At 50.8% G+C, this 15,546-nt stretch overlaps 5 protein-coding genes across 5 annotated transcripts; 2 read left to right on the top strand and 3 right to left on the bottom strand.

The window, feature by feature from the left end:
• Nucleotides 1-288: 288 nt before the first annotated feature.
• APUU_51246A (OB-fold domain-containing protein) lies at nucleotides 289-1,235 on the top strand (the record flags this gene model as incomplete). The annotated part of the gene is made up of 2 exons (XM_041706333.1): nucleotides 289-451; nucleotides 529-1,235. The coding sequence occupies 2 exons, from the start codon at nucleotides 289-291 to the stop codon at nucleotides 1,233-1,235; spliced, it is 870 nt and encodes a 289-aa protein (XP_041558729.1).
• A 222-nt stretch (nucleotides 1,236-1,457) lies between these two features.
• On the bottom strand, nucleotides 1,458-3,560 carry APUU_51245S (uncharacterized protein; the record flags this gene model as incomplete). Its single annotated transcript, XM_041706332.1, has 3 exons — nucleotides 1,458-2,578; nucleotides 2,633-2,735; nucleotides 2,793-3,560. 3 exons carry the CDS (start codon nucleotides 3,558-3,560, stop codon nucleotides 1,458-1,460), a joined length of 1,992 nt encoding a protein of 663 aa, XP_041558728.1.
• Nucleotides 3,561-4,236: 676 nt separating this feature from the next.
• APUU_51244S (uncharacterized protein) lies at nucleotides 4,237-5,380 on the bottom strand (the record flags this gene model as incomplete). Its single annotated transcript, XM_041706331.1, has 6 exons — nucleotides 4,237-4,347; nucleotides 4,405-4,689; nucleotides 4,755-4,847; nucleotides 4,911-5,145; nucleotides 5,206-5,232; nucleotides 5,301-5,380. 6 exons carry the CDS (start codon nucleotides 5,378-5,380, stop codon nucleotides 4,237-4,239), a joined length of 831 nt encoding a protein of 276 aa, XP_041558727.1.
• Nucleotides 5,381-6,994: 1,614 nt separating this feature from the next.
• Nucleotides 6,995-7,174, bottom strand: APUU_51243S (uncharacterized protein; the record flags this gene model as incomplete). Its single annotated transcript, XM_041706330.1, has 1 exon — nucleotides 6,995-7,174. One exon carries the CDS (start codon nucleotides 7,172-7,174, stop codon nucleotides 6,995-6,997), a length of 180 nt encoding a protein of 59 aa, XP_041558726.1.
• Nucleotides 7,175-11,921: 4,747 nt separating this feature from the next.
• On the top strand, nucleotides 11,922-14,370 carry APUU_51242A (serine/threonine-protein kinase; the record flags this gene model as incomplete). The annotated part of the gene is made up of 3 exons (XM_041706328.1): nucleotides 11,922-12,089; nucleotides 12,148-12,891; nucleotides 12,943-14,370. The coding sequence occupies 3 exons, from the start codon at nucleotides 11,922-11,924 to the stop codon at nucleotides 14,368-14,370; spliced, it is 2,340 nt and encodes a 779-aa protein (XP_041558725.1).
• Between the last annotated feature and the right edge of the window lie 1,176 nt (nucleotides 14,371-15,546).

The raw sequence follows: 15,546 nt of genomic DNA, 5'->3' as shown, positions 1-15,546 counted from the left end.
AGCTCATGGATTTACTAGACTGTCTCAAGTTCTAGTCAACTAATGTACCGATACAGCCAAGTCGACCTATAGAGTAATCCAACCTCGATACTCCAACGCAAGTAAACAAGGTCACATGACGCCATCAACGGCGACCCAAACTCCAAAACTGAGCGGGAGTTCAAAAACCAAAACCACACCGTCAGCGCCCAGATAGACCAACAAAAATCGCGCACAGGATAATCGTGGATAGATAAACGGACCCAAGAAATGGAAAAATGAGGCCGCGCTACGATCCGATCTCATGGCATGGCAACCAATGACATCAACAACAATGCCGCGAAGCTCAAGTCACAGCCCAGCCTCACCTTCTACCCGGCCTTTTGCTTCAAGGCCTCACCTACAAATTTTACATGGGTGAAGATAGGCGCTGCGGATATTCACCGGTTGAAGAGACGGGTGGAGTTTGGAGGTTCGTTGTCGCTATTCCCCTCGCGTTTTGCTTTTGTCTAACTTATTGCTAATGCACCCCAAACCGGTATTAAACAGAGCAAGGCCTATTCTTCTACCAAAACAACCCGATCCGCTATGTGAATCTAGTCGGCGTAATCGTGGCGCGCTCTGACGTTCCGCGCCGGACGATTCTAACACTCGATGATAGCACCGGCGCGACGGTTGACATTGTTGTTTTGAAGGGGAATCCTGCGTTCATTTCGACTGCAAATTCGTCTACCCCCCATGCCTCGAAGGAAGCGAACGATAGAGATGGCGACAAAGACGCGACTCCGAAAGAGTACCACGTAACGTCAACAACACAGACCCCGATGGACATCACGCCTCTGCAGCCGGGACGGCTGTTCCAATTCAAGGGCACGTTGTCGGTTTTTCGCGCGACGATGCAGGTTCAGCTTGAGCGTTTTTTCACGGTTCCTGATACAAAGGCTGAGATGCGCTTTGTGGAGGCGCGCTGCCGGTTTCTGGTTGAGGTGCTTTCTGTGCCATGGGTTTTGGGGGAAGGGGATATTGCTGCTCTCAGGATGGAGGCTGATGAGGAGGGGAGCAAAATTGAAGAGGAGCAAGCGAGGTTAAGGAGGAGGGAAAGGAGAAAGGCGGAGAGGGAGGAGAAAGAGAGGCGGAAGATAGGAAAAGTATGGGAGCGGGAGGAGGCACTGAGAGAGCGAGAAGCGAGGGTCGCTCGGGAGGTGGGAATGGAGTATATGCGCGAGATCGAGAGACAGCGCGGCAACCCAACCTGAACGGTTAATATATTTATATAGCAGCGCATACATTCGTCTTATACAATGACTGATAACAAATAGCATATGGATATCATTCGTTCGTCATGAATCATCAAAGCAACGCTATTTCACCCAAAAGCAGCAAACAATACGAATATGAGACTAGTCACATATGTAACTGACAAATATTAGATGTACAGATGGCAAACACATCACGTCCCAAAAATCAAAATGTAGCAATTACCGATAGCTCTTGTAGTCGTATCCCGGCCCAACTGGTCCACCACCTTGTCCACCTAGCAAACCGCGGTAGTAATCTTCGTCGCCTGACCAGGTAGACCGCGAGGGAAGGGTATCATGATACTTGCTCTTCTCGCGCTCCTTTTCACGCTCGCGGATCTGTTCGTAGAGTCTCTGGTCTTCTGCACCCCTGTCAAGTTCGCGGTACTGGTCAAGCAGATCGCCTGTGTGCGCCGACGAAGACGGCTGGTCGTAGTAGTAGTCCCCGCTCGGCGTTGGTCCTGGATTCCGTGGACCATCCATGAGGTCAGGCTCCGAGCGCCTGTAGTCATGGCTGGGGTGGAATCCGCGCGAATGACTCCTGGATCGCGTGGATGTGTCTGCTCTGGGGCGTCTAGGGCCTGTAGACCCGCTACGATATGGAGGAGAACGAGTAACACGAGCCGCTGAGGGCCGGCCATCTTTGGCACCTGAGCTCGTGGAGAATGAATTTGCATGCCGGTGTGTAGGAGTTCCCGGTCCTTCATATACTTTCCCTCCTCCTGGGTTCGCAGAGTAGGGCTTGCGCGTTCGTTCAATAGCAGGAGGAGATTGTTCTTCGTCCTCATCATCGACAACAGCTACACTTGGCGGGCGGTATCCTTTCTTGTCCCGTTCATTCGCTGAGTGATTCACAGAGTGACTCGCCGGGTGAGTCGATTCTGCGATAGAGACACCAGGGCTTGCAGACGACTTGTGACGCTGGGCAGCGACCTTCTCGATCTCTTCGTCGCTAATTGGTGGCAGTTCCACGCCACAGTGTTTCATGATATGCTGGTCAAGCAGATCGCGCAAACGAAGATCGGGCGTTTCTGGGAATAGCCGCCGGGGTATTTCTTTCGGGAATCGCTCTTTTCTGTTGTCTGGGTTGCTGATTGGCATGTTCAGTACGGCTTTCTGCAACCGCTCATATTCTTTGTCCGGATGTGCTTGAATCATCAGCGTAGCGAAAACCTCAAACCCTCGCGGGGTGAGACCAGGAATGTCAGGTCTCTCGTCCAGCTTGACCTGCACCAGATGATGCTCAGCTTCGACATCACGGAATAACCTCGAAATTGAGGACGTTCGGTCGTCGAAAATATCTAATCAAGGTTTAGTAACATGATAACCAGAAGAGAGAAAAAAGGACTATTCACCTTGCCATGGGTAAGGATCTGAGGCAATGTTAGTATCTGCGTAGAACTTCTGGAGTTTGTCCGGCACTACAACCAGGGTGTTCCCAGGAGGATAATTCTCGATCTAAGCGGGTTAGAAGTTAGAACAGGGTTTGTACTGGGTTAGTCGGCCTTGACCTACCAAATGCATTGCGATGCCACGCAAAAACTGTCCCAGCCTTTCAGTTGGCTTACCCTCGTGAAAGAGCCTTCCCCATATCTTCTCTAAAGTTGTTGGGAATGTATCGGTCCTCTGAGGAGCCTTCGGGCGTGGATCCCCTCTTTGGCCGTTATCGCTAAACTGACTGGCAGGCGATTCCCTTGTCTCTTGAGGAGGGGTTGGGCTCGGTCTGGGGTGTAAGTGGGGAGCACCTGAGAAGTCGGGAGGCGGAGGAGGCTGCTGATATACCGGGACGGATGGCGAGGGTGTACTGTGCGAAATTACAGGGGTATGTGGTGCTGAAGGGTTTTGATATGGCTGAGGCGATCCCCATTGCGGGGGGGGCGGCTGAGCAGGGTGTTGGTTGCTGACTGGGCTGTTGATGCCGGCCGCTCCAAGCTGTTGTATCACATTTGCCGTTATCTGCGCCACGAGATCGGGCGACACATAGGATGATGGGGCACCACTGTTTCCGACGGCTGAGTTCACTGCGTCGTTGATGCGACCCGTTTGGGGTGGAGGTGGAGGGGGCCAGGATGTCTGCTCGCGCAGTGGTTCAGGATAGTAACCCTGAGGATGGGGAGCATTCATTGGGGCTTGCGGTTGAGGCATATTGAGTTGCTCAGACGCGGACTGATATGGATAAGGAGGATCGTAGGACGATGGGTGGCCCTCCGAAGGGTTTATAGGATTGGCATTGTCCGGCTGGCCGTAAGGATTAAAATCATGCTGAAAGCCATCGTATGCCATCAGGACGGTTTGGATCTCCGTTTACCGAACAATAACCATGCAAGATCGGCGTTTGTAAGAGAGAATCTGGGCTTCCAAGAGATTATGAAACAATGATGAAGAGATAAAAAGAGCTTTGTGTTCTGGAAGGCTTTTGTGAGTGAGAGTAGGTGGCGCACAAAGCAATCGAGACAGTGAGGGGCAACAGAGGAGCTTCGCGTGAGACAGCAGTTCTTTCAGATGCCCCGCAGAAGTTCCCTTGTCGTGTCGTGGAATCAAACAAAACACGAAAGGGTAAAGAAGCGCCAGTGTCAGGACCTGCAGTCAGGCATCGAGGGAAAAAAAAGTAGAAGCTGTCTGTTCTTTCAGCCGCGACCGTTGATGCAGATTCAGGCCCTCCGTCATACGTCACAGACGCCCGACTGAACCCGCCTTCTCAGTAGGTAAGCGTGAGATCGGTGGCGGGGATCGTCGCCCTCTCGGCACGTACTTCTGAGCAGGCACCTTTATTTATTTCTTGCATTTACTTTCTTTTATGACGATAAGAAACGATGGCTAACTAGCTTGGATTGTTCAGATCTAAATCTACCTAATAGGAGCCTCCTCCCGAGTCCCCACGATAGAAGAACCATGGTTGCCTTAGCCCGCCCAATCTGGGTCGTGGCGCCGTACCATAAAGAGCTGGAGGGCACTGCATCTAGAGATACCCAGTGATGTCCTCATCCTCGTCATTGTCATCAAAGTCAACATGATTATTAACCTCCCTGGTACGAGAAGGGGGGTTTTCGGTGGCTTCAGAGCGCCACGCCTAGGATTTTTAGTCAGTAGGCTGAATGTAGCATCTGGATATATATAAAGAACTTACTGGGACCTTTGCAAACTTTCTAGCATCGGCACGCACACTGGCAGCAGCGTTGGATCTCTGTACTCCGAACGATGCCCATCCGCTGTGAACCGAATTTACGTCCATGGCCGTGAGGTTGTTGGCTTGACCGTAAGAGCTCCTGCTGTGCGTATCGTGACGCTCCGGCTCAATCCACACCCCTCCTCCTGAGGGAATATTTTCGGTGGCCCCAGCGAAAGATGATCCGTTTCCAGGAGTGTCGGTCAACCGTCTGGTTGACCCAGTGAGGGAGCTGTCAATGTGACTCTTGTGGATTTGTCAGTGTACAAATCAAGCCAGACGTGCGAGTAGATAATCTGAGTAAAACCAACCATAGTCACGGTGCCCTCGGTGTCTATTAGCAGCCTCTTATCCTCTACTACCGGGTCTGACTCCTTGTGGCCCTGGACGCAGTCGATGCAACGCTATTCAGATCAAGCCCATGTTAGCCCAGTAGCAACATAGAAAGTGGAAAGGGAAAGACTTACAGCAAGCTCGTGCTCCTTGCGTTGATTGATAGCAAAATCATCCAGACCTTTTATCTGATCACAAATACAGCAGCGCAGCTCCATGACTTGCCCTCCAGTGCAGTTGCGACAGGCGGCATATCCGGCATTGTTGGCTCGCTGTCCTTGAACCACTCGGGCATTGCGGAAGATATCGAGTTGTCTTTTCGAGTACGCATGTGCGTTACGATATTTCTTGCATATCTTACATTTGATTCTAGATGTTGTTAGGATGGGCATCGCTCGGGTCCTGTGGGAGGCTTGGAGTATCACTCACTTTTCGGGCAAGGTGACTCCTTCGAGCCTTCGTAGAAGAGGATATCGTTAGCCCCTGCAGTCAATGTGCGCAATTGAAGGGTATTCGATACTCACTGCCGCTTTATGGCTTCGCTGTAGCCGCCAGAAAATGCGCTGGGTGAGCCTGAAATACTAGAACCCCGACGGCTTGCCATAGCTTCGAATTGAAAATGGCTAGTTCAAAGTCAGAGCTTCAATTATAGAGTAGGACTGGGAAACAAATATGCACGTTTGCAAGAGAAGTAAAAAGAAATTTAACGGCGTCTTGAGCTGCAAGTATGGGTGAGTGTTGCTTTTAAATGCAGAGAGGTTGTGCTCATCCAGCAATCCTTCCTATCGGTTGTGGTATATGTACCGGGAAACCAATCAGAAATCCAGTGAAGAGTGGGAAAGTGAATAAAAGAACCCAGTCCGTGATGAATGATAGGCAAGGTAGTGGTGCTTAGGAGAAGCAAACACAGGGCTGAAGCTGCAGAAGAAGGGGGAAAAGAAAAGAAGCCGGCAAACAAACAACTTGGAATGACAACATGAGAAGAAAATGTCGCCTTTTTAAGTGAGAGAAACAGCAAGCCCTGATTGAGCTCACTTTCCTTCTCATCTGTTTGACTTTCTGCACGCCTCCAGAAATCAAAGACAAAGAAACACGGCACCCAGCGACACCAGGATGGCCAGGTCAGCCTAAGCTGGTTTGTTCAGATATGGAGCAACGAGTGGAAGTGAAAAATTAGATGCATTCTGTAGTTATCCGTCTCTCTTATGGTTTCCCATATTTTGGAACAAATGAAAGGAATGCCCCTTCACCTGTGTTTACGTCAAAATTGCTCTAGAACCGACCACAGATCTTAGACATACCCATACACATTGCGATAACACGCTCAACAACGCCGCCAAAACTCAAGATTTTGGAACCAGCCCCAGCCCCAGAGCCCCCCTGTCATTTACCAATTGCCAGAATCATCATAAAATATGCCCACTGGAACCGAGGCCAATTCCAGATGATTAATTATAAAGTGTTTCGTTGATCACCAGGGAGGAGCCGTTGAGGGTGATGAGGGCTATACCAGCATGGGCCCAAGTCGCACCCACGGACCACGAACAAGCAGCCCTGCAGAGCCTGTTCAGAGTTCAAATGGCAATCTCAGGTCTCAGAGCAGGACTTTGGTTTCTAACATGGTGGTAGTGGGATGGATGTAAATTGTATGCTGTCACCCAAGCCACCATGATGTTCCAGCAGAGGTGCAATAGCATGTTCAATTAAAGGTTATAGCAAACGTTAAATCAATTCCATCAGCTGAGAAGTGGGCAAATATTCAAGGTCGGCTACACTCACTCGTCTGCTCGCAAGACTGACCTGGATTACTTCTACGTGTCCCAATGAGCGCGCTGAAACCACTTCTATTTGTTTTCTGCTTCTTTTTTCTACCGCCTCCCATGCGTGTCAACCGCGCATATGGATATAGAGGGGGAAAAACCACGGGTTCTCAAGTACATTCTTTATACTACTTGTTGGTTCTTCAGTAGGATTCGAGTCCTAGGGTACAAGCCAAGCAGTAGGCTTGTGACTGACGCGCCAAAGCTGGTCAGGGCCGCGACTCACAGAGTCACGGGACGAATCCCCCATCTAGATCTGCACTACTGCGAGAGAATCGAATGGCGAGCATGTGTGTCAGCTAGTATGAGATGCATCGTTGGTAGCCTATGCCGTTGCTGTCAGTATTGATCGCGGTCTCCACTACTCCAAGGCCAGACCACGCCGCTGTCCTGAAAACTTATGCAGCTAGAGTAAGCCATATGGAAACAACAGCGGCTGGCGTTTGTTGTGAGCCCATCTTTTCCGATGCCTCGTTCTCGAGAGCCAAGTCTCTGTGGAAGTGTGCCGAGGTTACCAGACTACCATCGCCGGGAGGATGCAAGTCCACAGTCTGCAAGTCATCGTTTCCCTGATCCATACTCCTGCAGGAAGTGATGCTCCATGGAGCGAGCCTGCGCCATGGGCTAGCAATCGGATAGGGGTCCCGTACCAGCACAAACGAGTGTTTAGTTTTACGCGAAGTGCCTCGAACTGTGGTGTCAACAAGGATTCGATGGGCTTGTTGGATTTCAAACAGTTGCCCTGGGAATCCGGCAAGACGGAAATTAATTCAGTACATCGGCGTTTGCAGACCATCAATCTGTAACCACTAACATTGCAAGAAACGGTGGATGGCGACGTAGCCCAAGAGTGATCATTAAACATCCGGCCCCGTTGATGTACCGTTGGGTCTGTTGGAGGCATGGGGCGTGTTGCGAACTCGTGATGTGCAGGAAAGGGTCGGTTGATCTTCGCTGATGACCTGCTTATCCAACGGTCTGCTTGCAAAGTTCATGTCGTCGACGGGACGGGAGGAAGTATCCGAGACTTCCACTGGATGAAAGACCATCAGACGGTCACGGCAGTCCCACGTTGTCAAGCACCAAATCCCCCTTTTCGCGTCCAGCGCAACTTGCGTAAGGAGCCCCTTTGTGACGGACGGGCTGCTCGGCAGATGATCGGGAGGACTCCGTATTCGATGGGGCTTCCCAGCACTCTGGATGCTGCATCCTTCTGCTGAGCTTTGGGCCCCCTAAATCCTTCTGGAAGATTTGGGGAATCGACGGCCCCAGGCGCTAAGGGCACCATTGGAAGTCCGTTGCTCTTGGGAGGAGATGGCCACTTGGTGCTGGTGCGCTTTCCCAAGCAGGCAAAGATCACGGGAGCTGGAGGAGCGTTGGTGGATTCGCGGAAGCACTAACTGGGACGGCCCTCCGCCGAGTGGATGCAGTCCGCATTCCCCGAGCGACTCAGCCTGCAATAAAACCGAATCAACCGACCGCTCCACGACCGAATCCGCTGGCTTGATATCCAGTCACTGGCTCATTCCCAGAGACGCGGAACCGCATCTTGCCAATGACCGGCTGGTCGGCGGGTCACGCTCCGTCCCCAGTTGACCAGGAGGTGGACATGAGTCTGGTGAGAAGTTGGGCCGACAACGCCCATCACCGCGACCGTCTTTGCTTTGCTGCTGCCCGACTTTCAGGAGGACAGCGATCTTCTCTGGATCTATGGTGATGGATTTGATAGTATTTGATATTGTTGCGGACTTTCCCGCGCTTTTCTCGGCTGTCCCTTGTGGAAACCAACAACCACGAACCGTAAACCAATATTTGCGATCCCCCGGCTCTCTTCAGGAACACCCGACGCTAAATCAAACTAAAGGCAGCGCCGTTTGCTCCCGTCAAGGAGAGTTTGGAACAGGGGAACATCAGTTACATCACCCAGGCAATATCAACCCAACCGTAAGGCCAGCACCAATAATAGTACATTTTTCAAGCGAACATCGGTGGCAAACAGCCTGAATAATCAGTGGGCTTTCCTGGAGGGGGAAGGAAAGCCTCCGCTGAGTCCGCTCCCTAAAGGAATTGGCCCTTTTTTTGGAACCTTTTTTTGGGGGACGAATGAATTTAATCGTCGATCATCAGTTTGCCCCAGGTACCGAGAGCAGGCAGAGCACTCCTTAATCCTTATACAAGAAGGCCACCAAGAGCTCAAGATAGGCCGCGAACATTTCGATACCTCGGTCTGGTAATATTGACGTGGTCTCCTTGGCCGGGAGAATGGGAGCTCCTTACTTACCTCGGCTGCATTAGTTATTGAATGGCGATGCCATCATACGGATGACCACACAGGGCGTTTGGACAGCTTGAACATGAAAGCCCAGCGTCACGCCGTGACCCATGCCATCTCTCGCAGCTTGATTGGATTGACGAGAGCTGCGATACCGAAATGTTGAGTCTTGCCGTGGACATTGAGGTTCGGGCCGATCTTGTAACGAAGCATAGCTAGCCTTGACCAAGATATTCGTAAGATCGGTTGGATCACAAGTTCACAACCCGACAGTCATAGGAGACTAATTCGCGCTTCTAGTTCCGGGAGATCGAGGCAATTATTGGCGCAATAGTCCGGCTTGGGAACATCCTCGAATGCATGATGGCGGAAGAAGCTGTATTGAGGTGCATATGAGCGCTTCCCAGCGCCTATTTCGGTTGACAATGGTGATTCAACGACCCGATATCATATTAAAGAATCGATAGACCCAACGGGAACGTCTCCATCCCGATAAAAACATGCATTTGTATGCAAGTGCGGACGGTATCTACTGGTCACATCGAGGGCTTGGCTCTGTAACTTGGGATCGCTGGCCAAAGTACGAGGTTAGATGCACTGGCAGGATTAGGGATCATGAGACTATCTTTTCTTTTTTTTTTTTTTTGCTTTCCAAGAGGAAGCAGGACTTCTCCAAATCGCCACACCAGGCGTTTAGTTGCCTGATGGATTGAAGACGGTGCCAGCCACCCAGGCTTCTGCGATTATCGCAAGCTTGCAGGTTCGGTCTTGCGTCCCTTACTCACACAGCAGATGCTAGCTTATTCATAACCAGGTTGATGCAGATAAAACATGCATGAACTGTACTGATCCACAAGCTCCACATATCAAACACAGGTTTATGGCCAGCGAGATGTTGGATGAGGGAAAACAGCAGGGACCACTGTGTTGCACACATGTCATGCTGTCACTGGAACAACCACCACAGTGACCACACAGTACACATTATTTGGCTCCAAAAAAATTCGTCTTACGATCACCATGATTCGAGGTCCAGTCCAAGTGGGCCTCACTAAGGCAGGGCTTTGGCTTGAACCTTCAAGGCCACATCCAAGATATTGGAATTTAACCTGAAAACTCTGATCACAAGAATCCATCGTTTGTCTGATGGAGTTACTTTCTCGGGTTCCCCTCATTTTTGGTCTGTGTGCGACATTCAGAGGCCTGACAATTCATACCTGACAGGACGGCGGAGGAGAGTTCGGGCCAACAGCCAACCAATGCCCCTAGCAGAGAGACTAGCAGTCTAACTCGATGTGATGAATTAGCGACATGACGGGACGATAAAACGCGCACTGTATCAGGCATCTATCACTTTCGAACGCGAAGTACAGAGTTCTGAAATCTCGGCCAGGGGCTGGGAACAAAGAAATCCTCCCACAGCGAGGAGGTTGGTGGCGAGGCGGAGATTGCGAGTATCAGAAGCAACTGATGGATGGATATTGGATCCATCAGTAATTCACAGTCGCAGGCTGTACTTCTGTCTTCGGGGAGGCGGGAGTTCATGCGTTGAAGGCTTGAAGCTCTTCAGTCTTCACACTTCTCCATCGGGTAACCCAGGAACAAACTCCTTTTCCTTCCATGGGCGGCGGTGGAGCTTCCCTTCCACCTTCTCCGCGCAGACAAGGTACGATTATTTTTAGCTCAACCATGGATTCTCATTTCTCTGTCTCGATGATGTCGCCGTAGCTGCTTTTGTGTCATAGCGATCACAGACGACTTTCCCATAACTCCGTCCATGTAATTAATTGTCATTTGCGCGCGAGTGAGCCGCGTCCTGAAGAGCGCGGAGCTCAATTTCGGGGGAAAATTACGGGACCGTTTTGGTGGCAGCGCTAGCCAGGGCCCTCGTCGAATAACGTCTTCTTCGCTGCACTTAGTCGTGTTAGTCGACCTAAAATCCTGTAGCAGCGTCGCCAGAGTTTAGTTCTGCCAGCAGAGTCCAGAGCAGACGAACTCCGGCCTTGCGCTGTTTGATTCTTCTCGCGTTGCTTCTCCCTCTCTCTCCTGCTCTCGACCACTCGCGTCCCCCGTCACTCCTTCACATAATCATCACACTCGCGGGCTCTGAACCCGTAATACAAACTGCTGTCGCTCTCTTCTTTTGTTTTCCTTTTCGTATTTCCTTTCCCCCGTGTTCCTCGCCTGCCGCTCTCTTGCCGCTCTCTTGTTCTCTTGTTTTGCTCCTATACCGCGATCCTGTACTCCGTATCATCAGACTGACTGCTTTTCTTTTCACCCCTCTGTCAGCAGCTGAGGACGTGCCTTCAGTCAAGACATAATAACCCCTCTCTTATCCACCTGCATGTTTTTTTTTTTTTTTTTTTTGATTTTCTGATTTTTATTACCTGCTGGGATCTACATCACCGACTCTTCATCTGTTGTCGACCGCCTCTTTAGTCTCCAGTCTCCACGCTGCCGCTTTCGAGTTCGACCCTCTGCAGAGCTCGGAAAGCTGTCACCGCGTCAGGGGCTGCGCGCTCTCTCCCTCACCCCCAAAAGTCCGCCTTATCCGCAATCAAGCCGGAACCCCCTTGGGATAGTGGTTCCCACTTGGAACGGGCCCGCTCATCTCTTTACATCGATCACGTCCACTGCTTTGGGTCTTCCATCGTGCTTCCAGACACCCTCCTTCTCCTCAGCTTCTCATCCTGGACCTACATGACTACCCCCTTCCCTCTTCCCTCCTCGCCCTTCTTTGAATCTTTACCTCAATCCTCACCCACCCTCATCCCACCCTCCTACATTGGCTCTCTTCATTGATGGGCAGAGACCGCTTTCACTCCCCGCAGGCTTGAAATCGCTTGACTCCGGATGATGAGGCCAGCCTTCTGTTAATCACACCCAAGATCCATCGGAAAAGTTTATATACTCCTAATTCCACAGTATAAGGGTAAGTCCCCGGAATTGACGCCGCCAGCTCATGAACAACCCCCGCTGATCTGTATAGCGCCCCAGTCCTCAGGATTCCTTCTTACTTTCATCTGCTGGCAGAGAAGATACAAGGACGCAAGATGACGGTCACATACGAGCAACCCTCTCGGGGCATTACGCCTACCTCAATGGCGACCCTCTCAGATCGATTCGAATTGATGAAAGAAATTGGCGATGGAAGCTTTGGTAGCGTTGCGGTAGCACGTGTACGGACCGCCGGTTCCAACATTGCTCGACGGGGGACAATGGTAGGAGCTCCTTTATCTGATTACTAAGAGAGACCCATTATACTCATCCGAACCACAGGTTGCAATCAAAACAATGAAGAAGACATTCGATTCATTGGCGCCATGTCTAGAGCTACGGGAGGTGATCTTCCTACGCTCTCTCCCCCCTCATCCTCACCTTGTCCCAGCCCTTGACATCTTTCTCGACCCGCTCTCTCGCAAGCTACACATCGCCATGGAGTACATGGATGGCAATCTGTATCAATTGATGAAGGCGCGGGACCACAAGTTCCTGGACCAGAAGCATGTCAAGAGCATCCTCTACCAGATTCTGTCCGGCCTTGACCACATCCACGCCCACCACTTCTTCCACCGCGACATCAAGCCTGAGAACATCTTGGTGTCCACCTCCGCCCCCAACGACTCCACCTTCAGCCGCTACTCTAATCTCGTCACTCCTCCTTCTACTCCCCCGACTTACACAGTAAAGATTGCCGACTTTGGTCTTGCACGTGAAACTCACTCAAAACTACCATATACAACATACGTTTCCACCAGATGGTACCGTGCCCCAGAGGTTCTCCTGCGTGCAGGCGAATATTCTGCGCCCGTTGATATGTGGGCCGTTGGTGCTATGGCCGTCGAGATTGCTACTCTAAAGCCGCTCTTCCCCGGTGGGAATGAAGTCGATCAAGTCTGGCGCGTCTGTGAGATCATGGGCAGCCCAGGTAACTGGTACAGCAAGACCGGATCTAAGCTCGGTGGTGGTGAATGGAGAGATGGCTCTCGACTAGCACAGAAGCTGGGTTTCACATTCCCCAAGGTTTGTTTGTTCTTTATCTTGAAAAAGGATGATTTACTGACGTAGTGTTAGATGGCGCCTCATGCGATGGAAAGCATTTTGCCCGCCCCGCAGTGGCCAGCAGCTCTCAGCAACTTCGTGACTTGGTGTCTTATGTGGGATCCGAAGAATCGACCTACCTCTACGCAGGCGATGAACCATGAATACTTTGCCGATGCAGTTGACCCCTTGAGGCCAAGATCTTCTACTGCCCGACTCCTCGGTCGCAAGCAGTCCGAGAAGAGCGTCAAATCCCCCACCAAGGAAACACACGATTCGCCCACTCTTTCGACCAAACCATCATGGTTTAGAAGGTCATTGATTGGGAAATCCGAGAGTCCTGCTCCTACATTTGAACCAGAGCAGCCATCAAAGCCAACCCTAATTTCGTTCGACACGACCGCAGACTCACAAAATCTGAAACCCAAACTCTCGACAACAAAACGTGCTACTTGGGCTCATGGAGCTCCGATGCCAATTCTCCCCTCAATACGCCCTGTGTCGCCGCTGTCTAACGCAGTGACTGCTCAAGCCAACCCCCCCGCTCACGGGGACTCAAATAGCAATGGAGCCAAGTCAAGCAAGAAGATCGGTCGCCAGCTTTCGGTTAACTCCCACGGTAACCACTACGGCGATCTTCATCGACAAGAAGCGGAGAGGGCACTCAACGGCCTTGGAAACAACAGCACCAGCACTATAAGCCAAAAGGAAAGTTTCTTTTCTCATCTTCGGAAACGTGCACGCAGGCTTTCTGGCCGCAACCAGAACGTTATGAATGATGACATCGAGGCGAACGCTGGCTGCATGCCGTGGTCGAACCGCTCATCACTGGCCTTGGATGCCACCAATGTTGGTGATCCGAAGCAGAACTCCGATATGTCAGAGTTAGACAAGGCTCTCCAGAGCGTGAAGTACTCGATGGACTCTACAGCTATTGGCAACGTCCCTGTGAACATCACTTCTCCCGCCGATTCTACGAAACGGCAATCAATGCCACAGGGATCGGTTCGTTCACTGGGAGACAGTCCGGCTTCAACTAGTGGTAATGGTGGGCCAATATCGAGCCGCACCCGTCGTGCGATGCAAATGTCCAACCACCCCGTCCACCGCTATGAGACGCCTGAAGAAGAGGATGAGCTCTTGGACGAGGTCCTCCACTCGGCAAGCAGGGCTGCTAGACGTCTTGCACAGTCAGACACGTCGTCAAATTACAGCCGCCCCTTGGCCAACGAGAACTCCAACCCCTTGCCTAGTCCTTACCCCACTCCTTCACCGTCAGCGAAGTGTGATGGCGTGTCTTTCGGTAACGTGGACAGTTCGCCGGACAGACGCCTACCACTTTCAGACGGGAAATCCGATCCTTCCAGCGCCACCCGTCAGTGGCCTACACCGCCATACGACGATGGTGACTGGATGAACCCAGCCTCGACGAAATTCCTGACAGGCTCTACTTACAGATAGTGCATGTTCCAATCCGGATTTTTGTGAACGTGTGGCACTGCGTATCTCGTGACATTACCTGCAGTGTCGTGTATAACCTAATTAAAAGGGAAGTTTTGTGGTTGTTTTTCTCAATAAGGCGCATCGGATATGGTGTCAACTATTTGCTTTTGCTCAATACCTTCCTTCCCCTTACTTTCCTTTTGCCGATTAAACTGCGTTTCTTTTCCCTTTTCCTGTTTTATAGGGCATGGTGTAGCCCATGGGTTCTTCTCATTTGTCGGCTTTTGTCTTCATACCCCAACGGCCTTTTATAGATACAGTCGGCCTCGCACAGCGTTTTCGGCACACCAGTTGCCCTTTTATCTTCCTGCCTATATTTGAATCTCTTGCATATTTACACCGTTTCGACCCCACCGCGCGGGTCGTGGATTCACCATTCTTTTCATAAACATATCATCATGTACCTTATATATACCTACTCTCTCTCTGTTAGCATCTTATCTCTTTGAGCTCTTTCGTTTGTCCCTTATCATCACTCACTCTCGCTCCCTAATTCCTACCTACCTTTCCTCATTATCTCCTGATTTACCATTGACCATGGGAAATGATGTACCACACTGAAAAACTTTCTTTCTGATTTGTACACTTTTTCAATTATTCACTCATGACCACTGGTGGTCGGGTTGACTGCAAACAATCTTGTAATATACTGCCCATATCCGGCAGAGGAACTGTTTTATATATATACTATCCAACAAATGGACCCCAAAATAAATTGACTAATTAATGATTTTGTGTTCTCGGAAGCAGCCTAGATATCCTTTGACTTCATCTTCGCCGTCCTTGCAGTATGCCTTAACGTCAAACTGGCCGGCCGGCATGGAAAAATGATGATCCGTGTGAAGCAGAATTTCCCAAAGAAGCGGCATGAATCCGCATTTCGAACAAGTTCAACTCAACAAAACTATTTAATTTCATGATTGCAGCATGGATTATTCCTACCCGTAATCCTGATAACCATACCAAGCGGGCGATATCCGAAGCTTCCCCCGTGAACTCCCACATATACACATACGTACAACAAACTATCCAGCTTCCGCTGCGAGATACCTGCGCAAGCGCAGTAGTTCCTCATTTTCGCATTTTACTCTCGAAGATTTCTACATTCCCTTCCGGTCTCAATTCAGATCCAGA

This window comes from Aspergillus puulaauensis, chromosome 5, assembly GCF_016861865.1.
Source record: "Aspergillus puulaauensis MK2 DNA, chromosome 5, nearly complete sequence".
NCBI classification, from domain to species: Eukaryota; Fungi; Ascomycota; class Eurotiomycetes; order Eurotiales; family Aspergillaceae; genus Aspergillus; species Aspergillus puulaauensis.
This window is presented reverse-complemented; position numbering and strand designations above follow the sequence as displayed.